The sequence below is a fragment of the Hyperoodon ampullatus genome (assembly GCF_949752795.1).
Source record: "Hyperoodon ampullatus genome assembly, chromosome: 13".
Lineage (NCBI taxonomy): Eukaryota > Metazoa > Chordata > Mammalia > Artiodactyla > Ziphiidae > Hyperoodon > Hyperoodon ampullatus.
In genome coordinates this window covers 50,587,798-50,613,836 of record NC_136926.1, presented here as the reverse complement: position 1 = coordinate 50,613,836, position 26,039 = coordinate 50,587,798, and the positions used below count along the sequence as shown (strand labels likewise).

Sequence of the window (26,039 nt, the reverse complement as noted above, 5' to 3'; positions counted from 1 at the left end):
TTGGGTGTGGTGACAATCATACCCTGGAGGGTATGACAAGGTGAAATTTGAATTTCATGTGTTCTGCTGAAGGAAAAGAGGCTGGAAATATTCCTTTAGATTATTCTTTTCTAAAAAAAAAATTCTCTTATTTTCTCACCAATTCCTTTTTATACCCTGGAAGATAGCATATGTAAAGATAAATGGCCTTCTTCCAAAAATTTTCATACACACACACACACACACACACACACACACACACTGGCATAATGCGTTCTGGAAGATTAGAACAATTTCAAAATATTTCATATTTATTTATTTAAATTCACCCTTTCGTTTTGGAGGATGACAATTGATGCCAGGATTTTGCTTAAGTGCAAACATTTTGGGGGTACTCTAAGGTAACAAAATCACACAAAAATGCTCCCTGGATTTTTGCTTAAACCTGCCATATAGTTTTAAAAACCACTTCTGCTTATGCTGTGTTATTATATTAGCTCTGGCCAAATATATTTTTCTTTTATTGAACAGGAAAATAAAAGGATTTAAATAAAAGTCCTGCATAGAGCAACAATATAATAAAAACAAATTATGTAATGTGGCATAATTATCATCACAATGGTTAAATGGAAAATGATATTTGAACCATGGCAAATTAAGAAGAGATATTTACTTTTTATTGATTCTTAAATGATTGATAAACTTGTTGATGTTTGGGCTTTGTGAAGAATGACTTGTAAACTTGGCTCCCTCCTTAGCTGACTGTCAATTGGGAATAACATTTTGCTTCTCAATGTAATTAACACAATCTATACCAAGGTCATCAAACTAATTTAAATAAATTAGTTTTAAATAAAAAAGAGTCCACAAGTCAGTTTTACCAAGAGATAATTTCTTGAAAAACTTTTTCCCTTTCATTTTCGAGCTTTCAACATCTTTGATCTGAAACATAAAATATCTGCCACATGCAAATCAGCAAACAAGCATTAAAAAATAGCTTAGTGTCTCAGTGGGAAAATTAGTTGTCATCAATTCAGGCTGGCATGAAAGTCAAACCTCCTTAAGCAGGTACCGTGGAAGAAATAATAATTCTTAGGTTATATTTGATTCACTGCATTTACTATGTTGTCCCCCAGATAGTGTCAAGCTGTATCAATTGTGTTTTTGCCAAGAGATGCTCTAGAAAAGTTTGCTGGATAGAGAGCACACACAGGCAGCAACTAAAGCAATTCTAGTAAGAGAATAAAGGTTATCAAAGTGAAGAAGAGGTGACAGCAGATTTAATTATACACTAACATTTTAGTATAGGAAATAGAGTTGAGTGCGAAAACCAGTTTAATTCAGGTTTGAAAAAAATCCAGCATGTTAGTGGAGCTCTGGGGCTACATGGATAAATAATTACTTGCAGAGAGTGTTTATTTCAAATTTCATACAACATGCCCAGAAAGTGTGAAAAGAATGAAGAAATCTTCAGTTGAGGTTGATTTATAAATGCATCTATTTTATGAAGCTGATTTATAAATTTACATTCTTTCCTGACTGAAAAGGCATGGGCTTTAATCTTAGAAAATATTGAGCATGGAGAAAACTGATTTTCAGAAGCAAAGTCTGAATTCAGTACCTCAATTTTATTTTATTCACTTTTGATTACCAAAACACAAATGTTTAAAACTTAGTTTGAACATTATATGTCAGATTAAAAATCTGAGTTATTAGGTAAAGACTCTTTGGGAAAGCAAAGTATTTGAAAAAACTGAAAAAGATGCATGAATTAGCCTTTCTGTGGTTGAAAACCCAAACAAATCAACCAACTGATCAACCAGTCAACCAACAAAAATAACTCACAAAGGCTGTTCTATTGGGAAGAATCAGGATTTGGAAGGTGCGTGAGGAAGGCAGTGTATCTTCCCCATATGCACCCCTGGACCTAATACAGTATTAGTAATTAACCAAATGCTTTTCAGGCAAACCAGAAAATAGCATATTAGATTGTGTTCAACACACTCTATGAATCATAAGCAATGTTCTAATATTTGGGAGAGTGGTCAGTTCTGGCTAGATATAATAGCCAAAGTGATTCTTTCTGTGAGTGGTTAAGACTTTAGAGGCTGCATTTATAAAAATATCTGTAAAATCTTTAAGAGAAATTTCTAAAACTGGAGGTAAAAGTATCTAGCCATTCAAATTTTTAGAATGTCCTTATTGTAGCTAATGAAGAAATGGCCATAATAGCCATAACTCATGAAATATTTTCCAAATAGAAAGGACTGGTTAGCTCTTTCACGTAAACGAGGTGAGGATTTTGGCAAGATAATTAAGATTTTACAAAGGGGGCCTGATGCCAACAGCAGAAACTCAAAGGCATAATGCTGTGGGCAGCGAGGGGGAGAAGGGCTTTGTGGTCAGCTCTTGCAATAATATTTGCCATAATGGCAGGCTATCTTTCATAAGCTTAATGTTGGCTGCCCAATCATACATCATATATTGGTGTTCTTTTCCTAGTGGTAACGATAAATTTCCATTGATCTAGTTGTTCTTTTCCTATAAATTCATGCATTTATAAGAAAACGATCTAGGTTTAGGGATATAGTTATGATCAAGAAAATGAATGAAGTGAATTTGTCCATGAATTGTGTCATTTGACCCACACTGTTCCTAACTGCTAATCAGCATTGAGTACACACACACACACACACACACACACACACACACACACACACACACGAAGACTTCAAAGGGTTAAGGTAGAGTGCCTTTGAGAATTCCCTCTTTTAAGTTAAGGGAAAAGTGACTCAAGGATATAGCTAGAAACGGATATCAGAACAGGGGATGGGGCAGATGGTGGTAGTATACCCTCATAAATCTGTGTGAGTTAGGTTACCAGGATGTCAAAAGACTTCAAAGATAGGCCCTAGTGCCTTTTGAAGATCAAAGTGTATGCTTGCAAAGGACTCTATGTGAGGAATGCCAGGAGTTTGTAGCGAGGATTCTGGAGTAGTGATTTCAATTCATCCTCATTCTGCTTTATCTTTGTAAGATCTGTCACAATACCAAAGACCAAAAACTCAGGCTAAATAAAGTATCTGCACGGCAAACTTCCTTACTTTTTTAATGCAGCCTCAACACTGACCAGCACCACTCTTGGCTTGTTTAGGTTTTAGTTTTTATCTGATTTTAACAGGGGTCGTTGGGGTGGGGTAGGAGTGAGGGCAGAGCTCTAGGTCCTATTTCTTTGGTTAAGTTCCAACTGTAGGAAGATTAGGGCCTTTAACTTATGCCTACATTGGGCATGATGGTTTCCATCAACCTTAGCCTATGGACATAGCTAAGAAATAAACAGGGGATCACCACCAGCATTATCAACTGGTAGAAATTAAACACTAAGAGCATGAAATTGGTTTTGAAATTGCTACTTTAATAGGAATCAGACTGCCCTCCCTGGAGGAAAATGGCCCAAGCCCAGGAGGATAGAAGGATGTAAGTCCTCAAGTCTTTTACTGTAATATGGTCCAACCATGTGATGTTGTCCTGATCTCACCCGGTTAGTGCTAAAATCATTCCAAGAAGCTCTTTAATACAAGAGTCTAAGGAATCGCCATCTGGGGTCTTGCAAACTGTACCAAAGCAGAGAGTCGTCCAAAGAAGGAGGTCCAACATGGTACTCTTCACATTTACTCATCTCATACATACTGGCATGAAGACATAAAATCAATAAAAGAAGTGGAAAAGAGAAAAAGAGCTGAGCAGTCCAGCTCAAGTTGGAAATTCTCAATGGAATCTCATGAAACCCCAGAAGACGTGTATCTCCACCAAAGCATACTACAAGAGGATTTTAGTGATGAAGTAGGACTAGCGGTCTAGCTAGGGAACTACTACTACGATTAGTGCTTCAGGCTGGGATACTGACCGTGCGCTGTGGTCAAGCTGATTTACATACAGCTTTATGAGCGAATGCTCCTCAGCCACAGGGCTGGATGCACTTATCCCCTCAGGTAACCTGAGGGATGCAAACAATGAGACCCCGTTAAAAGCTCCCATGGACAGAGCAAGGCCCACTCAGAGAGGAAAGACGTTCAGTGTACACAGCTTTATTGAACGGCACCCTTCAAACAGAAACCAGAGGCCAACCTCCGTGACGATAGGAAGAACTGCAAACTTTAAACAACGTGCTTGAGGTTCAGAGGGAACATTCCAGAAGGACTGAAAATGGGAAGAAAGGGAAATGATCATATTTGGGGGCACCATGCCCCCTGGAGGAACCAGAACAGCTCAAAATATTATAGGAATATTTTAGAGTAGAAGAAGCCATGTTATCCATCTAGACGCATCCATCATAAAGCACCGTCCAAGCTGAAATGATATAAAATGACCTTCAGTAAGGATGGGGTCTATCTCTTCTTGACATTTGCAGAATGCAGAGCTTCCTAATAAAAGCATATCTTTGTTAACATCACGCCAGATCGTCCCAAGATAGAGGCACAGGCCCATGTTTCTAATAGACTTTACAGTTTATGATTTTGTCTCAGAAAATGTGGTTTAATCTGCTGGTGGCTCTGAAAAGGAGTGCTAAAAGGAATAAACTGGGCTTCAACCATAGGATTTCACTGTGGATGTTATGCAGTTCAATTGCCTTCCCATTTCTATTTGTGACAGACTTGCTTAATTTATAGTGGGAGACAGCATATTCTTTTTCTGTTTATTCCACTGATTACAATTATGGGGAACACCTGCATCTCAGGTTCCTGCTGATGGACAAATCCAGGAACTTGGAGAAAAAATCAGCAGTGTTCTGAGTCTCACTGTCTGCAAATCTTCACTAGAACGTACCAGGATATTATAGGGAAATTGGTACCTCAGCAACTCTTCGGGAAAAGATTGATTATGTTTGTTTATGAAACATGAGGCCATTTGTTTCTTACTGAAAGGCATTTGAAATCTTACATTCAATTACTCACTCCAATTGTCCTTACCTTTGTTTCTGCCTTCCTGTGAGTCTTCTCCATGTATTCCTTAAAATAATGCTCTGGTGCATTATTTGTGATATTTGATCAAATGACTTGGAGTACCTCTTGACCCCTGCCTATTCATTGTGCTAGTTTTAGGAGAAGTATCTGCTTCACCTGTTTGCTTACAGGGCAGTGGATCTTTGTGCAAAAAGATGAGACATGCATCCACCCTCTTTTTTTTAAAGTTCTTGTTCTTATCCATGAATTACTTATGTAGAAACTATATTTCCAAATTTGGTCTTGAGCCTCTAGCCTCAGGAACTCTAGAGTTCACTAAGAAGAAGATTCTTTTATATCTGGAGGTATTATGAGATGTTTCAGACTGTCCATCGTAATTCCCCGTTGCATCTTGAAATTCCAATTCCCCAGCTTAAATGGGCCATTCCAAGTGCTATAAAAGTGACTTTCTCAATGAGCCAGAATGCATGTGTGTCAGTAGTAAAACTTAAATATACCCTGCATTCTTACTGTGGATAGATTGTAAATGCAAGTTTCCAGATGTGACATTCATTCCCAAAGCCATCCTAGCCCTCTTCAAACGCATCCAAATGAATGAAATTAACAACTTGTGACAGATATTTACAAACTAGTTTCCAACAGTAATCTTCCACATTTGGCTTAAACGAGAATATTTTTCTTGCCACAAAATCAAGGCTCATTACCAAAGGGAAGGTTTATTTTATAATAGGGTTGGAACTTACCTCCTGGTAATAAAAGGACTTCCTGAGGAGGGGACAGAGTGGGAGAACATGCTGTCATTTATGCTGGTTACAGGTCTGGGTGGCCTAAAACGAAGTACAGTTAAATGGAAAATGGATGGAAAGTTAAAACAAATAAAAGTCACAAGTTGACAACTATCCGATCTCTCAAGGAAAGGAGCTGGTAAGATCAGAGTTCTTATCTTACCCAGGATCAACACAGAATTTTACATTTTCCAATTCAATTCTTGAAGTGTTTTGGGAAGTTACATTTCCTTGAGAAGATAGAATGTCTGTTCAAGCATTGCGGGGAAGATCTCCGGAAACCACAGGAATGTTTATTCATGAGCTTTGAGCCTTGGTGTTTCACTGAGTCATATTCTCAGATAGAATGAGGATTTTGAGGCAGCCTACTAACTTCTAAAGAGGGAAGCTCAGAAAACTTGATGATAATCAGAATCTACATCCTCTTGGAAAGAGGAAGATTCCTGAGGCTTTGGAAACTTCCTGTGTTCCCCATGACGATGGCCCTCTTCCAGGATACCCGGGCCTGTAAGGACCCAGCTGCAAAATCGTATCATGCCTTCTTCACTCTTTGCTCTAAGTGAAGACACAATTAAGCACCACAGGGATTTACTGACTTTCAGTTATCTGGATGATCGATATGATAGGACATATAGTGCAAGGCATCCCCAAAACTTCACTTTTTTCATATGATTAGAGAAGGAAAATAGGGTTCAATATTCCCCGGAATTGTCCACAACCTTAAACACCAACTGCATCACGTCTGTCCTCCACTGTCTCAATTTTCATTCCTATAACTGATGTCTTAGTTCAGGTAAAATGATAGAGTTAAGATCCCCATCTCATCTCCAAGCTGTTTTTAGTCTTATTTTAGGTTCACTGTAAGATGTTCCACGGTAGAATAAGGTGGAATTTAGAGTTCAGAAGATGGATGATGGGGCACGGCAGCTTTCTGAGTCAGGAAATTTTAGTCTCACTATAATTCTATATATGAGTTTGACAGTACAGGATTTTTTAAAGATGAAACATGAATACAGTAGCCTATAGAATCTATTTGTGTCAACTTGACTAAGAGCCAAAAGTTGTGAAGGTTTAGTTTTTATCTTAGGAAACCAGAGTTAGTTTGGATTCTACAATGAAGAGATTCCACAAAAAAGGTAGACTTGTTTGTCCCAATGTATTTATGGGAATGGACATGATGCAAGGCAGGTTATAAAATGTCAACACTACATGCAAAAATTCATTGACACTTTTGGTTCTCAGTACCTGATGCTAAACTGTGTTCTCAGATTTTTTAAAGACACATTCTTTGTTGGGTGAGGTCAAAATAGCAGGTTCAGTATTTAATCTACTCTGAACATATTAGCCCAAGTTCTGAAAACTAGCTTAGTGTTTTATATTACTTATCTAGGATGTGCATGATACATGAGACTAGTTTAAAGCTAATTCTGCTTTGAGCAGGACATTTTCACTTTATAAGAAGGATGCTAATTTTAAACAAATGTGTTCTGTGAATTTTGAAAAGTTAGGTATATCAGATTTTAAAACAGTAGGCAGAATGAAATATCTTCATTTTAACTTTGAAAAAAAGTGGAAAAAACTCAACTTGACAACATTTCTGGTTTTCTTTTGTCTTTTTATTAATGTTCCCCTCTTGCTCTATCTCTAGGAAATGAGAAAACAAGTGGATTTGGAATGCTTTTTAACTAGTCTGGTAAATTTACTCTATTGAGCCTGGTCACTGCAAAGCTGAAATTGCAGTTCCTTAGTAAATGGCTTCACATTTAATGTTCATCACGAAAATGTTGAACTTGGGAGACAGAATGACTAACCTTGGCACCAAAGAGCAGTTTTCAAAAGGACCTATTTCCTCCACAATCAAATGGCAAGTTACCTTATCTAATAAATAGGTCACATTGGGAATTTTAAACATATTTAGTCGTATGAAAAAGAAACAGCTCCAGAAGATAAAGTCACAGAGGCCTAGTGCAAAGTTTTCTTTCTGGACAAGATGTCTGCAAAGGACATTTTTATAAAATGGGCATTCTTTTCATAAACTGAAAGTGCTCAGCGTAAAGGCAGAATTAGTTTTAAGCTAGCCTCATATCTCTCAACTGTTTTGTGTCTCATAACCACTTATAAGTCTTTATAAGCACACTAAAGACTATTGACTTACCAAGTATCCCTTTTGGCAGCAAAAAATTGAATAGAATAGAGACAGTTAATCATGGTAACATTTACAAGCAATATAATAGCTAAGAACAAATGCCAAAACCCCAAAATGCCACTACTGAAGTGGTTTTTATGTGCCTATGGTAATTTAGAATAGCTAAATGAACAGCATACTTTAAGATTAGAAGTCTTAGATACCTCCATCCAAAAAAAAAAAAAAAGGAACATAAATATCTGTTCAGGGCAATAACATCAGAATAACAAATAGAAAAATGTCTAAAGCTAAAAAATAGTAAAAAATCTGTTCTAATAGAGATTGGCCACTCTGCATCTGGAATTTCTTGCGTGTTATTTCAACAATTAAATATTTTGTATAATTTGTCTTTTAAAACTGACATTCACCCTGGAAAAATATATTATCTGTGAGTACAGATCAGTGTTTTGATTCAAGGACTATTTTAAGAATCTGGTTAAACGTGGAACTTCTAGCAGAAAAAGGTACCTTTCGTGTAGAATTTTAGGGGAATCCTGAAACTCTCCATGGAACCCAAATTGTGTGGCATGGCCTCACTTCTTTCTCATTTTTTTAAAAATTTAGTTATTTTTGGCTGTTTATTTGCTCCACAGCAGGTGGGATCTTCCCAGACCAGGGCTCAAACACATGTTCCCTGCATTGGCAGATGGATTCTTAACCACTGCACCACCAGGGAAGTCCCTGGCCTTGCTTCTTAATTCTGTCTCCAAGTGCGAGGCCCCATCCTAACTCCGTTTTGCTGCAAAGCTCTTAGAGCCAGGCTGTTTACCCCCATCCTCTCCCTACCTTCCCCACACCCATCATCTCGGATTGAATGCTGTTCTCTTGGGGGGGAACCCCTAAGCGGGCTGGTAGACAGTGACTCCATGGCCAAGCTCAGAGAGCCCAGACCTACTCTCACTTATGTTTTGTTCATTTGCAAGCAACTAAGTGATCGTCCCTGGCTATGGGGAAGTAAGTCAAGATTTTAGGAGAACAGCTCGTGTGAGCTCGCTTTCTGCAAGTGATTGGTCCTTTGGGACACTTCCCAGATTTATTTACCCCTGGTTTACGTTAAGGCTTATTTTTGGGAGCAAAATTTCCAAAAATAAGTCAACCACATTCTACAGAATCAGTTTACATTAGTTTGTGGATGCTTCCAGACTTGTGTGGATTGCTGGGGGCAATGAACCCTCAGCGCACACCCAGAGTAAACCAAACAAAGCCCTGTGGGATTTATACAAAGTCCACAGACATGCTGCAGCACAGTGGTTTGATGGGATCTGTTTATGTCCATTCGGGGAGAGAGTGGCTGCTTTCCCAAGGCTCTGAGATGCACCACAGTGCCTCTAATGGGTTATGTTCTCATCCGCCTGAAGCGTGAACCTTGCCTTGGTGGATTCCTAACACCCATGTGTCCCATCAGCCAATCTCTCGAGGTCAACAGGCAAACACAGGCCCTGCGGTGCAGGTGGTAGTGCTGAAGTGTGCACAATGATAGGCAGCTCAGAAGGAGGGGGAAAGCCTGTTCTAGAGGCTTCCTGAGGCACTTGTGACTACGTAACTCCTAACTGTGCCCCAAAGTAGGTAATGAACTTCTTTCTTCTTCTGAGCCCAAGATAACACCAAGAAAGAAATACTTTCTTCTACCTAAGCCTCCTCTGTTTTCTGAGCCAGCCAGGCCTGAGAGACATCCCCCGACATAAGGCTTTTGGGAGGTGGAAGGGGTGGGTGGTGGCACCATTCCTTGGCCCAATTCTCTTTGCCCCCCAAACTCACACATACTTTGGATGAATTTCCCCTCCAATACCCCCTCTTCAACCCTCCCTTGCCCAGGCCATGATTCTTCTAAAGTTATGTAACTTGGGATAAAACAACAACAACAGCAATGATTCCTAGGTTTGCTGGCATCTTTAAGATGACTGGCTGTGCAGAGAAAGGAAACCGAGGGTTTCTCTATTTGGGACTCAAAGCACACATGAAGTTAAGGTACGGTGTGCTTTATAATTTCCTGACCACGGTAATTCCGTTGATTATTAACGTCCAATTGTGTGAACTCCAATAACATTGTTATTTTACAATTATAAAATTTTTGAATATTTTCCACTTCAAGGTAAATTATATAGTGTGGCATACTTGTACATCTGGGCAGAAGTACTGTATACCTCTACATGAAAAAAAATTTTAATAACATGACTTTCACTCTTTTTTTTTAAGACAATAAAATTTAAAACTTGGTCCCTAACAACTAATAGGAAATTAATTGTCTTTGTATGGATCTGCACACGCATCAGTGAAGAAAGCTGTCTCTCAGTCTGGAGGGTAGAGATACTCACACGATGTGGGCCAAGTTGAGTGGTTTCTCAGGCTGGTCAGGGAACATGGGGTGCAAAGGTTCACGGCTGGAAGCACAGCTCAGAGACTTGCTTAATGCGTTGGTGAGCTTCTTAGCGGGTGATTTCTGGAAGGAAGAAGAAAGGTTCAAGTGATAACAATCAACATTTACGTAACATTTCATCAGATGATTTGCTTTCATGGTAGGTATCCATTCATTCATTCAGGAAATCTTCTTTGATAATCTACTCTAAGTCAAGGACTTTGCTCTTTGCTGGGACCAGAATGCTTGGAATTAGCGATCAGAATAACTGCCTCGGGCTGCACAGTGTCAGCAAATGCTGTGATAAATGGAAACAGTCATTGTACTCAGGACTTCTGAGCTGGGACTTAATGAACAGCAGGGGTTCTTCTGACAAAACTCAGGGGACTGGAAGGTAATTCCAGATGGAGGAAGAACAGGAGACCCTGCTCTGGAGAGGAAAGCAGGAGGGAGACCACTGAAGTCTTATATGCTGCGTCCAAGACTGTGGTCTTTATCTCAAATGCAGAGGGAGACAATGAACAGGTTAAATCTCAGAGGTGACCTGATTCTAGAAGGATTGCTTCTCTTTAAAAACAGAAAAAGGTTTGAGAGGGGATGGGAATGGAAGTAAGGAGGTGGGTAGGAGGTTTTGAGGGAATCCAGGGGCAAGATATTTCAGGTGTGGCTGGATACATCCGGTTAGAAGGAAAAGTGGAACTTCAATCTGAGTCTCTAGAATTTATGTTCTTTCCAGAGCATCATGCTACCTCTTTTTCATTTGGACCAGTGGAATGTTTATTTAAAAATTTCACAGCCAAGATTATCAAAAATAGTCTACCACATATAATAAATCTTTACCCTAATTTTTCCTTTCTGTGAGAAGCGATTTATCATTTTGTCACTTTCTTTGACACATAGAGTCCATAACTGGCAACATAACGAAGTGACTTTTGTCCTCATTTTTAAAAGCTAAGTAATGGGAACATTGTCCAAGAAGTCCCTCTTTGGTTTTTGCTAGGAGGTGTAATTCTTAGAAGACTTAGAACAGCAGTAACAACAGCTCTTCACCCCATAAACATTGGGGCTCCTTTGTCCTCGTGAGGAGTCTGATCCTACTCTGTAAAGACATTGTCCTGCCATATAATTGCAGAGTACAAAACCCCTAAGAAAAGGCTCCTTATCTGACTTTAGCATTTACATAAAACAACAATTACAAACGATTAGTCTACAGTCACCAACCCTCTAGGACTTGGAATAGAACATATTTGAAAATTGGTAATACTCAATAAGAAAATAGAAAGTATTTCCTCCAGCGTTCCATACTAAATTGTATTTCATGATCTGTGCTAGTATATCTATTCTCAGCATGTGATATAGCCAGTAGTGATGGGTGGCATTTGAACTGGCATCAAGCCCTCAGTATACAATGCCTTAGTGAAGAACTCTTACTTGAACTCAGAATCTGACATGTGCTAAACAATTAATATATTTGCACTGAATATCAGTTTCCAATAATAATTCCTAGAAAGAACATTCTGATTTAAAATGTATATTCTCACTACTCAGCCATAAAGAAGAATGAAATAATGCCATTTGCAGTAACATGGATGGACCTGGGGATTATCATACTGAGTGAAGTAAGTCAGACAGAGAAAGACAAATATCATATGATATCAACTCTATGTGGAATCTAAAAAAAATGATACAAATGAATTTATTTACAAAACAGAAACACACTCACAGACATAGAAAATAAACTATGGTTACCAAAGGGGAAAGGTGGGCAGGGAGGGATAAATTAAGAATTTGGGATTAACATATACACACTACTATATATAAAATAGATAAACAACAAAGACCTACTGTATAGCACAGGGAACTATACTCAATATTTTGTAATAACCTATATGGGAAAGAATCTGAAAAAGAATAAATATATTATATGTATTATACATATACGTATAACTGAATCACTTTGCTGTATACCTGAAACTAACACAACATTGTAAATAAACTATACTTCAGTTAAAATGCATATCTGAAGACCTTTTTAAAAATAAAATGAATTACTCTTTAAGTAAAGACTATAGGTTGATCTGAGACACATTAAAATATAGAAAAAATGCTTTTAAAAAGTCTGCATTTTCTTGTGATACAACTATTCCAAGAGGAGCTGGCAGGGCTGATGGCACATTCTATGAAAAATAATCTGTACATAGAGCAATACTTTCACAGAAGCACCAGAACAACACCACTGGACCTGGTCTTTGAGTTGAACTGACACAGAGGTCAGCAAACTGTAAACCACCTGAACAGCAAGCTCACGGAGTCAAATTCCTCCCATAGACTCAGTGTCCTGTGCTCCTGGGAACACTTTCATCACATGGACAGGTCACCTTTAGCAGGTTAGTATCTCAGGTCACCTCCAGCAAGTCAGTCACTTGCACTACTCATGAAAAGATGATTTTTTAATATCTCCCCTTCCTCTAAAAACGTAGAATGAAACAGCATCCTTAAGCCCATAGGCTCACAGGTCTTTCCTTCATGTTCCAGTCATGCAGTTAAGACAACTCCAGAATCTAATGAACAATCATTTTTAGGCAATTCCCACAAACCACCCCCAAACTTGAAAAGACCCTTAACTTACTGTGAAAATGAGATTATGTTCCAGAAGGTGCTTGCTGCTTGGTTGTTACCTAAATCGATACTGAATTATCTGTATTCCAAGAAGTAATATCATTTGAATCTTCCTATATTTTAAGCCTTAGGAAGCTACACTGGGTTCAGACACAATAAGTAAGAGGTCCCAGCAAGATGGGGAGTGGGAGGGGAAGGAGGGAATGTGAGAGGAGAAGGTAAGTGTGTCACTTGATTCAGTCACCGTGTTTGCCATTCCCTTGCATTCTGGACGACACTCACACATCCAACTGTAAGTATTGCCTGGACCATGCCTTACCCAGGACGTGTACTCTTTCATTTGATGCTGGTTGCTATGGGAACCACCGGCATGTCCCCTCCAGAAGCAGTCCTGACAGAGCTGGTAATTGTGACACTGTTGGCATCGGTAGCGAAATCCCATCATACTCTCACTGTGGCAGTACGAACACTCAACTGGATGGAAGACTGAGGGGCAAGTTAATGAAGAAAAAAACAAGAAAACAAAAATATGAGCCAGAAGAAGGAAAAATACAGTCCGACAAGAATTCCATTTTTCTGCTGTGCGCCATAATTTCCAATGATCATCAGTTTTCATCAAGAGAAGCATTAAGTTTATTCCTACACTCTCACTACCCTTTTCCAGCATGTGTGTGGAGGTGGGAGAAACAGAAGGGGATGGAGGATAGGGGTTCTTTTAAGGGCAAATCTCTGTAATTCCATTTGTGCTTCTTACTCCCGTCCCTTATACTACAAGACTATAAATTACCCAAACTGGCTCGCCTTTCCCCCAAATGCTCTCTGTCTCCAGGAGATCAGCACAGCTCACAGAAGACTCAGAGTCACAATGGATGAACACAGCTGATTGTCCAGTGGGTTGAGAGCAAATATGAGAGAAATGGAAAAGGAGAGGAAGAAGAAAGAAAGGCAAATGGAAGAAGAGTAGAAAAACTGGATGGGAGAATTGAGTTACTTTTTAAAAAATGGAGTAGCTAATGGGCTTATTTAATGAGTGACACTGCTTTCGTTTAACAGATTTTTTATTTTTAATTTCCCGAGAGGCAGATGGATAGGGCCCAAAGAGATGAATAAGTTGTCTGAATACAGTTCTAAGTCAGATAGTTCAAGAGACACAACTTCCTTTGGCAGAAAATTTGAATAATAAAGCAGGCAAGATAAAATATTTGAGATTTGAATCCAAGTAACTGCATGTTATGAGCTAAAGATATCAACAACAACAAGAACAATTCATGTTTTTGGTAAACTTTCTCTCTGGCTAACCAGCCAGGGAAAATAATGCAAATAAAAATAAATAAAGATGAAAAGTAAATTGTAAAAACAAGACATAACCAGTTTTGAACACACTGTCTTCTGAACCAGCATCATATCCCCTTTTTCTGCCTCCTGGGAAAGGCTGAAGTGAGACTTGAATCTAGGGACAACTGTTCTGGGACAGGGCCTAAGGAACTCATTTCCTGCAACAGGAAATGCTGAGAGAGAAGCCATGAAATGACAACTTTATAATTGGAAAATGACTAGTTCTTAAACTGCAAAACAGTAATATGAACTCATCTTGCATGATCTGGACCTTGATTGCTCTTTGCTCTAGCAGATGAATAAGAAGCATAAAAAAAAAGTCTATGATTGGTAGTGCTTACAGAGAAACTAGTAAGTTCATTCTTTAAATCTTCTCCATGAGCAGAACAGGATAGATTTATAACTTTAACTAAGGGAGATAATTAGGGCAGATGCCAGATGTTCTAAATGGGAATTTAAAATAAGCTAACTTTGGGCTTCCCCGGTGGCACAGTGGTTGAGAGTCCGCCTGCCGATGCAGGGGACACGGGTTCGTGCCCCGGTCTGGGAAGATCCCACATGCCGTGGAGCGGCTGGGCACGTGAGCCATGGCCGCTGACCCTGCGCGTCCTGAGCCTGTGCGCCACAACAGTGAGAGGCCCGCATACCACTAAAATAAAATAAAATAAAATAAGCTAACTTTAACCCCAATGTATATTAAAGAGATGTGTAGAAGTTAAGATTCTAGTAAGAGATAGGAGATAAATTATTTTCTATTTAAGGCTAGAGAATTCCCAGAGTTAAATTAAACAGTAAATAAGAACATCTAAAGATCAGATGGAGGCAATGAATTGTTCCATGTTTAAATTTCTTTAAACCTTGCTCTGAACTGTATTTTATATTTAAGTTTGGATATGCCAAGAGTAATTACTTTTAACATAGAAATACTTGCTTTTATAAAAACAAAAGCACATGACAGAAGTTACATTACTCATTTCTTTTACATAACTACAACCATTGAAAGCTTACAATTTGGAGCATATGACTAAAGATTAGCAAGGTGCAACCATCCAATTTTTTTCTATCTCCTCCATCTATTCCTGATGGAGTGCCTAGGAAGAAATAGTCAATGCCAGGTATACCAAGAGTAGAAGTTCATACCTAAAACAAATACTAGAAAATGTCACATTCCTTAATGAGATTCTCTTTCCATTACAGTAAGTTTTTAAGCCACACTTGACTTGTAACTGAGAGGTAGACTGTGAGATTTAATAAATTTTTAGAACGGACAGTCCTAATGGTGCAGTGCACCTATAAGGCCTTACTGATGAGGGAGACAGGTTAGTTCTATTAAAATTCAGAACTACTAAATAGGCCTCCCTAAAACAATGACCTTGGCTTAATAACTACAGATTTGATGGCCTAATTTTGGTAATGAAAAAATTGCCTTAGGAGTTTGGGATTAACATATACATATATGTTATTTATATGTATATTAACATATACACATTCCCATATTTAAAATAGATAACCAACAAGGACCTATTGTATACCACAGGGAATTATACTCAATATTTTGTAATAACCTATAAGGGAAAATAATATATATTTTATTTTATATATATATATATATATATATATATATATATATATATATATATACACACACACCTGAATCACTTTGCTGTACACATGAAACTAATGCAACATTTTAAATCAATTATACTTCAATTTATAAAAAAGGCTAAAAAAATTGCCTCAGTAGTAACTACTCACCATTTTCTACATTTGCCAGTCGATGCAGAAGGGGCAGCCAGACCAGGCACTGCGGGGGAGGATCTGACATGAGTGTGTCCAAGAAACCATTTAAGGTGACTTTTTTCTGCATCAAAAAACCCATAAAAATTTAGAACCAAGAATTATCTTAATTTACCTGCTATGTAAATATCATTTGAGATAGAAGAAACAAGACATTCAATTAACCTCTAATACATAAAGAAACAGAGCTTGAAACTAGTTCTGAATTTAAAACATTAATTGCTTTTTATATTTAAGCCTACATAGGACTGGATTATCTCCACTGAGGCTGAGTCAATATTATCACAAGGAGAAAAACAATTCTGAGGGGATCATTTTCATACATAAGGGACAGTATGAAAATGATGAGGAAAGATGGAGAGTAGACATTCTCCATAAAATTTTACCCAATAGTACATCACAGCACACTTGACAATTCCCGTATCAGTCTTCTAAATTTGTAGAACAGCTTCCCTTTCAAAGCTCCTCAACTTCCATAAGGACTAAATATTTTGTGGTTAATGTGAATGGTTCTGCTATACAAGATTAGGAGTGAATCCTGTTCGGAGGGAGCTATCCTTCCCTGTTAGAAAAGAACACTCTAAATTAAAAAAAAAATTCTCTTCTCTACTTTCTTTATGTATCTTTTCTTACAATTCAGTCGGATTCTGTGTCATTATCCTGGGCTTTTCTGATGCAGAAAAGAAATGTATTTTACCTATAAGTTTCTTTCAAAATGAAAAAATAAGAAGTTATATTAATATATGATATTTTCATAGTATGAATGACAAAAAATTTACATGCAAAAATCACTACTTTATTTAAATTTTTGAATTAGGATATCAAGGTGGATGGGATAGTTTTATATTTTTAGATAAGAAATCAGCCCTGAAGAGTTACAGTGCCTTTTCAAGGCTTAAACCTTACACTTGTCCTTGTAATTCACAAAACAACTGTTTTGGTACCCTTCTATTAATGTTTTCTTATTGGCAGATATTTACAGTTTTAGCTTTACCTCATAATACTAAATAAGCTTCTTATAGGGTTATTAGCATTATTACTAAAAGATAAATTATGTAAAGTATAAGTAATGAGACAGTATTTTTTCAAAAGCCACTACAATTCATATGTCTAAAATAATACTGTGTTTCAAAACAATCACTTGGGGTGGCTTTGCAATGAAGCAATTAAAACAATTTTGGAATTTCATCATTCGAACTGCTGCTATAGCCAGTTTATGAAGCACAAAAATAAACTGGTCTTATTATTTTTATTAGTGTTGCCTCTTTTTGTACTTCACATGATTTTATCTATTTTGACCATTCATCATACTGGCTAAAAATCACTGCTGGAAGTCAAAAAATGCTACTATGATTTCCACATACATAAATTTCTCATCATTGAGGGTATATAAAAGATTATATAATGGGCAGTCTCTAGGATATTTCAAAAGGAATTTTGAGCAATGGCAACATCCTATATAATTTTTTGGAATATATAAATTCTATTAGATTAAAAAAGTCCTATTATTCTGGCTGACTTTTAATGAGATATATCCTGAGGCATTAGTATATTTCCTGAGGATTCTACAATGCACTACCTAAAATCAACAAATGTACAAACAAGTAAATCCAGGGGCAGAGAGATCAGTTTGGGGTTTAATACAATAGGCCAGGCAATCGAGGATGATGAGGAGAGAGATCTGAGAACATTCTAGAAGGTGAAATCAGTAGGACTTGGTGATTGATGAGAAGTTCTGGGTGAAGAAGTTGTATAGAAGGAGGCTTAGGTGAATGGATCCATTCTGAGGTCACCAACTCGAAAGGGAAAGGGAACTCCAAAGAGGAGTATGCTTTAGCTGGGGACAGAGGCCAGGTATCTAAGCCAGCCTGGGGATGAGGGTGTGGGAAATGTCAGAAAGCCTTCCTGGGTGAGACCCCATCCTCCCGCCCCCCACCCCCCACCCGCAGTGGGAGTAGGGTTTGATACTTAAAGTATCAAGCCATCCCTTCTCTTATTGAGTGTATGGATACATTTATAATTCTATATAAATCCATGCCCTACAGGGATGCCTGAGGCACCACCTTTGACCTCTTAGATCACCAAGTAAACAGACAGATAGACAGACAGATGAGGTTTACTAGCTGGAGATAAATGCAGCTTTTCAGTGGCTACTAAGCACTGATTTCTTATTTAAGGGATCTTTTTAGAGAACATACTTGGTTAGTTCGGATTTTTAAAAATTGTAAACAAATCTTCAGTTTATGGATTTCTAAACCTCCACTATGCTGTGCTGAAGAATAGTTCTAGACATGTAGATTTTCCGCATGACTGGAGAGATATAAACACGGAGAGTCCCCCAAACCAAGCTGCTTCCCTTGGCTGACTTGTACCACCCCCAGTTAAAACATGTTGCTCTGAGCCCCAATGTAGTGGAAGATTTAGGGCCTCCCAGGTGGCATGGGGCATGTGCTGTGATTCCTTTCTGTCTCCTTTACTAAACGTTGGTGAAGCTCGGTGCTGGGTCAGACTCGTGTTTCATGTGAGGCTGAGTAACAATTCAACCCTTTTGATAGTGTGGTGGTAATAATGTTTCCGAGGGTATAACGTTGTTGTAGGGGTTAAATTAGACAATGCAAATAAAGAATTTAGCATGATGCCTGGTTCATGGTCAGGAAACACCACCTATTATTAATATCCAAATGTGCTGAGTTCAGTTACTGACTCAGAAGTCATTTGTCAGAAGCTGGAAGATACACTACAAGTTACCATGAAGAAGTAGTGACTTGGAGTGACACACAGGACAGCAGCCACTGAGAGATACTTCCTTAAACAAGTTTTCTCCTACCTGTTGAGAGAAACAGGATCTAGCTGACTGTTCTGTGTAACCAAATGAAGGCCCTTCAAACACTGCTGTGGGTAGTTTGAGAACTTCCCGCAGGAACTGATCGTATCGTCCATAAACCATCACCCCACTGGAGTCAGAAATCATTGAGAAAATATCTGATGGATAGAAAAGGAAAGATCTTTATTCATCACATAAAGATTCCCCACTGTTTTAGTTCAACATATACACTGCAAATAACAAAAAATGTGGCAGAAACTAAATATATAATTTATTATGAAAGAATAATATGAAAGCTACTTTTTATGCTGAGATATTCCTGGCATGGTGTTTTCTCTGGTGTCTTCCTGTAGATGATTCTGGCATACAGCATTAACTAGTAATTTGGATAAAATTAGCATATTTTGATAAGACAGAGAACATCACATTTTTCATTTGCAATCAATTATCAACTCATATATAACTCAACGGGAGGAATTTTTGTACATGTGAGAAATATGCTGACCTCTTTTGAAATACACAATGAAAATATTACGACAATGTTAGGGGGTGTGTGTATCTAGCAAGCTAGCTATTTACCTGTCTATATTGTCACTAAAACGTTTGGGTTTGGGTTTAAGATATTGAAAAATGAAAGACATAATGGGGATAAGGATGCAATGAAAACACTTGATTAACTTCCCACAGAAGCAGAAAACTTCCTATAAATCATAGTGTTCTGGGTGGAAGGCAATTGATTTATGGGGAAGGGTCTTTTGCCTCATGCAGTCAAGAGGAAGCCTGGCCTTGCCGATGATCAGTGAGGTAAAGTCAGGGTTCCAGATTATTCTCAGCAGAGCCACTGGCTTCACTGAACCTCTTTTCTTCAGTTTCTGCCACTGTGGGCACTTAATGAATATTACTGGCATAATTTCCCAAGGTACTCTATAATTCCTCTGTGGAGATCACTACTGGAAGGAAAGAGTTGGCTATTATATGGTTTGTCACCATGCTAGATTGTAACTAGGCCAGCACAGCTGCTGGGATAAACTGTTGTAAAGTCAATATGCTACCTCTGCTCATTTTGGACTTAATTTTTCAAGGTCAAAATGTAATCTGGGGGCATTGTTTTACACCGAAGCCAGATGTTAAGCATATTGTAGGCTTTTATTGGATTATGTTTTGAGGATGTGAATTGGCTCTCATTTTCTTTAAATAGTCTACTTACAAAGGGTTTCTATTGTGTTTGAAATAGTTAATCAGTTACGAAGCTACAGAAATTCTACATGAGCAACAAAAATTAATGTTGTTCTCATTCACTTTCACAATATTGTTTACTTAGTGAATTTCATCTCTCATGTTTCATTATAACTAGTCAAAAAAAGAAGTTGCCAGCAGCAAAAAGAAAACCCAAAAAACCAAAAACAAAACTCTTGTATAATTCCAAATATAGAAACTCAAGAATTCCAATCAAAAGGAGGAAAAAGAAACCTTGAAGAAGTAAGTGTACTTTCTCATTAAAGCTGCCATGTCGTTTGTTTGGGGGCCAGATGGTTAACTATAATTTGGCCATCCTGATGAACTTCTAGATTTGGATTTTCTAGGCCAGGGCACATTTTGAAAAGTAGCTTAGGCTTTTCAAATCTCCCACTGAAATAATTTAAACAACATCTCTAACTTGAGTAAAAGCAGAAGGGGTACCAACAGTGACCTTTCACAAACTTGAAGCTAATATTAAATTCATTTGTACTGATAAAGTTCTACTAAGCAATAGCCAAACTAGGGCTAAGTCCCTGGGATTAAAGGGAAGTGGCTGTTAATGACCACTCAGGTTTTTAAAAAGAAATGAGGGGACTCTGAGGAAGCTCTCAACATGGTATGTGTTTGTACCTTAATCTTGGGCCCTCTGTTTTTTTAATATATATATATATATTATATATATATACACACACACACTTATATATATACACATATATATACACACATATATATGTAATATGCTTATAACATGAAATATATGTGTATCTATATAATATAGAGGGCTGTTTCAAGGATTAAGCTAGTTACTAGATGAAAAGCATACAGATGCATACTTGGCACCTCGTATATGGTACAGAAATGTTATCTGTTTTTATTATTAATTTTATATCACACTTTTCTGCCATTTACCTTGTATGTTTAGACTTTGCCTCCCTGATAGGACTGTTCTATAAGGTTCCAAATCATAGTCTAAATTACCTTTGTGTTTCCTGCAGCACCTTACAATGATACTTCAGAAGAACTTACATTCATTGATTTATTCAACTAAAATTAACTTGGCACCTAATAAACATGAAATTGTGCTAAGCAATGGTTATACAGAAAAATCAGGACATAGTTCTTGCCCTCTGGGAGGTCCCAGTCTATTGGGGATGACAGAGATGTGCTTGCATCCTGGATGACACGACATCATGTACGGTGACAAGGTGGTGTGAGTACAGGAGCGGTAGGGTGTACAGGGTGCAGTAGGAGCTCAGAGAGAGGGTTCCTAGAGGGAGGAGTGAGTGAGGGAAGATTTCCTTACAAAGGGGACTTCTAGGCCAAGTATAAAGAACAATCAGTAATGAAGGAGGTACTGAAGAATGAAGGGCAGGCCAGCAAGTTAGAAATATTACCCTGGAGGTAAGCTTGGAGGCTGAACAACCTGTTCAGTAATAGAAACTCTGGAAATACAAGGTGTTGGCCATAAACAAGCCCTCTCCAGAAGCTTTAGAATAGCTCCTGACTTTCCAGGCTTATTGCACTGGATTCAGAATTCCTTAAGATCCTTAACAGCCTATAATCAGACCAAAACCAGTTTGACAGAAACAGAATATATTATATTAGGTCTGCTTATGTATAGGTAGCTATGTCCCACGCCTGCAGGGAGTGCCCTCACACTCTCTGCTGCCTGGGGTACCTGATGAACACCCTGCATATTGGTTCCTGGTGGACCTGAGTACTGGAAATTGGGATGCAACATGGGGGTTGTTGTCCCTTTTAATGCATTTAAAGCAGCTTTTAAAACTCAGCTTTAAAATTTCTGCTGTTTCTACTTTTTTGCTTTTTAAAATTTCTAAATTATTTTCAGCTAACTATTCTTGCCCTGTGTTCTCCAACATGAAGGGGCTAGTTGGAATGAACTAAAGCTCTTTCATTCCTATGAACAAAAATAGAAAAACTGCCAAACAAGCGCAGTTGGCATATTGGTTTAAAGTGAATTAGAATTTAAAGAAGGGAAATCCCAAGACATTCCATATCCTTTCATTTTATTTTTCTTATTATAAAACCAATGCTTATTATAAAATAATTACTCCACCTGTTTTATGATTAAATGCAAGCCAGCAAAAGAAGACTAAAGAAAACCCACAATTCCACTTACCAAAAGTCAACCATGGTAAATGGGAGTGTTTCCTTAATTTCTCTTTCTGATTTTTCATTGTTGATGTATAGGAATGCCAGAGATTTCTGTGCATTAATTTTGTATCCTGCAACCTTACCAAATTCACTGATTAGTTCTAGTAGTTTTCTGGTGGCATCTTTAGGATTTTCTATGTATAGTATCATGTCATCTGCAAACAGTGACAGTTTTACTTCTTTTCAAATTTGTATTCCTTTTATTTCTTTTTCTTCTAATTGCTGCAGCTAGGACTTTCAAAACTATGTTGACTAAGAGTTGTGAGAGTGGACATCCTTGTCTTGTTCCTGATCTTAGTGGAAATGCTTTCAGTTTTTCACCATTGAGTATGATGCTTGCTGTGGATGGGTAAGCTGGGACAAAGTGAGAGAGTAGCACTGACATATATACACTACTGAATGTAAAATAGATAGCTAGTGGGAAGCAGCAGCATAGCACAGGGAGATCAGCTCGGTGCTTTGCGACGACCTGGAGGGGTGGGATAGGGAGGGTGGGAAGGAGGCTCAAGAGGGAGGGGATATGGGGACATATGTATGCATATTGCTGATTCACTTTGTTGTACAACAGAAACTAACACAGTATTGTGAAGCAATTATACTCCAATAAAGATCTATTAAAAAAAAAGTCAAAAAAAAAAAAAAGAGTCAACCATGGCTGTCTGTGGGTGGATTTGCCCATATTTGTTCATTCAGCCAATGAACATTGTTCATTCTGTTTGAACAATTCAACTTGTTCTTGAATCACTGTAATATTGGTGACTAAGGATACTCATTTCTGATTAACATTTTGGAGAGGTTCTTCCAACCAAACTGCTTTTAGCTAAATTGTTTTTGGCCAAATTGCTTTCAACTGACTTACCTGGAAACCATTAAAACTACCTTTCTGGGATTAACTATATGTGACTCCTCATTCAGAGAACTGGGGCACGTTCAGGTCTGCTGCTCTGCCAGAAGGTACCATGAAATGTCGTGATCACACAGTCTGTTTCTCTACAGAATTTGTGACTCTTATTTCCACACACTGGAGAACAGTTTCTTTCCAATGGGACTCGTGCATTTGTGACTTCTTTCACTGAGCTGCAGAGGATTGACTTTGGCCATTGGAAAGCATGAATGCTTTGCTCACTGATCGTGGGTATTTGGTGAATGATGGGATGGGGTGAGAAAACAGCACTGGAGCAGTTACACTGTTTGCTTTGAAATCCCAGACTTGCGGGAGAAATTTGAGGGATTTGACAAGTGGTAAAGATCTGCTCGAACACTTAGTTAAATCTTGAATTTTGTAACTGTGCTGATGTCATTTGTTGCTTACCTAACAACCATTCCCTTCAGCTTTATTGGCCCCAAATTTCTTCCTGGGCTATGGGAAAGCAGTGGCCCTTCTCAGCCCAGGAGGTGAGAATGACTGGAAGACTCCCTGACCATCATGGGCATTCCTTTCCTGTCAGCAGTGGTTGATGTAGTAATTGGTGTGTGATGCCACCCTGGCCATGAGATGTAAGGGCTGGGGGCCTCTGGAGTGGGTGTGACTCCTGAAATTGCTGTACCCCCTTTTACCTTCAGAAGAAGGATAAAATCTGACACAGAGGAGAGCTGAGCGGAAAGATGGAAAGCACCTGGGTCCTTGATGGCACAGCATGAACCTGGTTAGTGAAATGTTCTGAGGAGTTCTGAAGCACAGAAAACTGGTTTTCTCAGTTTTCCTCAAACTTATTTTATTAAGGGACCCTTTTCTCCAGGTATCTAACATTGAATAAGTATTTGGAAATGTTTCTTAAGACTTTGAAAAAAACCTTTACCTACTGTCCTCAGCATAAGTGGCCAATGGTGACGTGAGGTCAGTAGGCAAGGCCCTCAGGAGTTTCTTCTTCTGCCCTGGTTCATTTTGCTACACTTTCTCTTCCCAGCCTAACCCTGAAGGAAATGCCTTAGGGATTACTCTAAGTTATTTTTTTTTAAAGGACATTGTTTCTGCCACCTTCTAATTTAGCTGTTATCCTCAGTCAAGTACTGAGGTAGATGTCTTTAAAGTTTTACATCTTTCAGGCTAACTGAAGAGAGACTAAACTGGACCTTGTAGGGTCTGCTTGGGCTTCTCTGAAACTTGACTGCACTTGGCTGGTCCATGAAAGGAAGCTCCTGGGAGTGAGGGAAGATGTGTGGTTATGTGGGGTTCCCCTTATCTACTGCTCCAATGACATAACTCTTCTTGGAACATGTCTGGGGAAATTCCAAAGGAATAAAGGTTCCCCCCACCCCGACCCCGGTATCTTTCTTTATTCTTCCTCTGTTGGTGCATCAAGAAGCAAGAGATTACATTCAGCAGCTGACAGGCAGCAGGTGACAAAAGAGCCTAAAGGCCGTGAGTCATGGAGGTCTGCAGCCAGCAGGGACCCTACAGGTACCTAACAAAATCCCTAAATTTAGGATGGAGAAGGAAGTTGAGGACTAAAGAAGTGAAGTGACTTCCACAGAATAATCAGCAAATTAGTCACACAGCTGGGCCTGCAACCTGGGACTCCCAATTCCCATGACAGTGCTCTTTGTCATACAGCATTATAACTCAGACTCATAATATTTAGGGGAAGGGAGAGGGTTACATGGCAAATTTTCTTCAAAACAGCCACCTATACATGATTTTAAACTAGTTAGAAATGAAAATTCTTGCCCGCTATACACCCACTCTAGGCCTACTGAATCAGAAATTCTGGAAATGAGACCCAGAAATCCATTTTTTTTTGAAAGCCCTCCAGGTGACTCCATACATACTAAAATTTGAAAATCACTGGTGTACAGGGAAAAAGTCAGGGTTCAATTCCTGGTACCATCTGTGATTAACTCTCTATGTCTCAGCTTCTTTACCTAAAACATGCAAACAAATCAGAAGACTCTCACTCTTTTGTTGGTTAAAAAACTACCACATTTAGTGACAAAATGTACACAAAAGGCCCATAATCACTCAACACTCTAGCTATCATGTCTTTATTGGCATCAGTTAATTCTCAGTTTATAGTTTCTGTACATAATTCCTATGCCTACACCCTGGCAATGTCTACTTTGGAAACTTTGGAGTGCCCAGTGATTTGAACAGCATTGGTGGAGAAGAATGAGGAACTGTGCCGGGAACTTTGGCTTGAGATGATCGAGAAATGGAAGGTTGCCCAACATGGTCTTCATCTCCCTACAGTGATGGACTTATGCCTGTGAGGCAGTTCTTCGGTACAATGAATGTGAAAGAATGTGTATCTTACTTTAGTATCATGAACAGTCTAACTGGTGATCCTCAACAGGTTATAAAAAATAATAATCCATACATAGAAGGAAAACATTCATTTCATTGACATTAATCTAATATGAAAACATTTCTATGACAAAATCCAAGGATCAATGAAGATTATATTTCAAACAACTCTCATAGAATGAGGAAAGTCACAAATGGTCAGGGGGACCTGGCAAGAATGGGGTAGAGGAAAACGTGGTATACGGGAGGGGTTAGCAAACAGAGATGCAGAGAATAACTTACATCTTAATTTGTCCATGATCTTTCCTCCACACAATGTGGCTAAAGCCATTTTGACAGCAAATACTGAAATTTTACCATGGCCTTCCCTGTTTAATGATAGAAAAAAAGAGATGTCATGCAAAGAACGTCCAATAACACAGTTTGACATTTTCTGTTCTGTAGAAACCATAGGACAACAGAGCTGCATGCATTATGTGAACATATCCCTTTTAAAAAAGGTTATGAATACAGTTCAACACATGTTTCTGAAAAACTCTT

General features: G+C 38.4%; 1 protein-coding gene across 9 annotated transcripts in view; it reads right to left on the bottom strand.

Annotated features, from left to right (window-relative positions):
* DTNA (dystrobrevin alpha) overlaps positions 1-26,039 on the bottom strand; it is a gene marked incomplete at both ends in the record, with an annotated part of 142,077 nt that overhangs the window by 57,202 nt on the left and 58,836 nt on the right. For 4 of the 9 annotated variants that reach the window (XM_079718028.1, XM_079718030.1, XM_079718029.1 and 1 more), the window contains 7 exons: positions 3,887-3,976; positions 5,687-5,770; positions 10,229-10,353; positions 13,208-13,374; positions 15,979-16,084; positions 18,848-19,002; positions 25,782-25,867. In XM_079718028.1, the coding sequence (XP_079574154.1) occupies positions 3,887-3,976; positions 5,687-5,770; positions 10,229-10,353; positions 13,208-13,374; positions 15,979-16,084; positions 18,848-19,002; positions 25,782-25,867 (813 nt within the window). The remainder of the gene's footprint in view (positions 1-3,886; positions 3,977-5,686; positions 5,771-10,228; positions 10,354-13,207; positions 13,375-15,978; positions 16,085-18,847; positions 19,003-25,781; positions 25,868-26,039) is intronic. The other 5 variants (XM_079718031.1, XM_079718032.1, XM_079718033.1 and 2 more) reach the window with 2 other exon arrangements.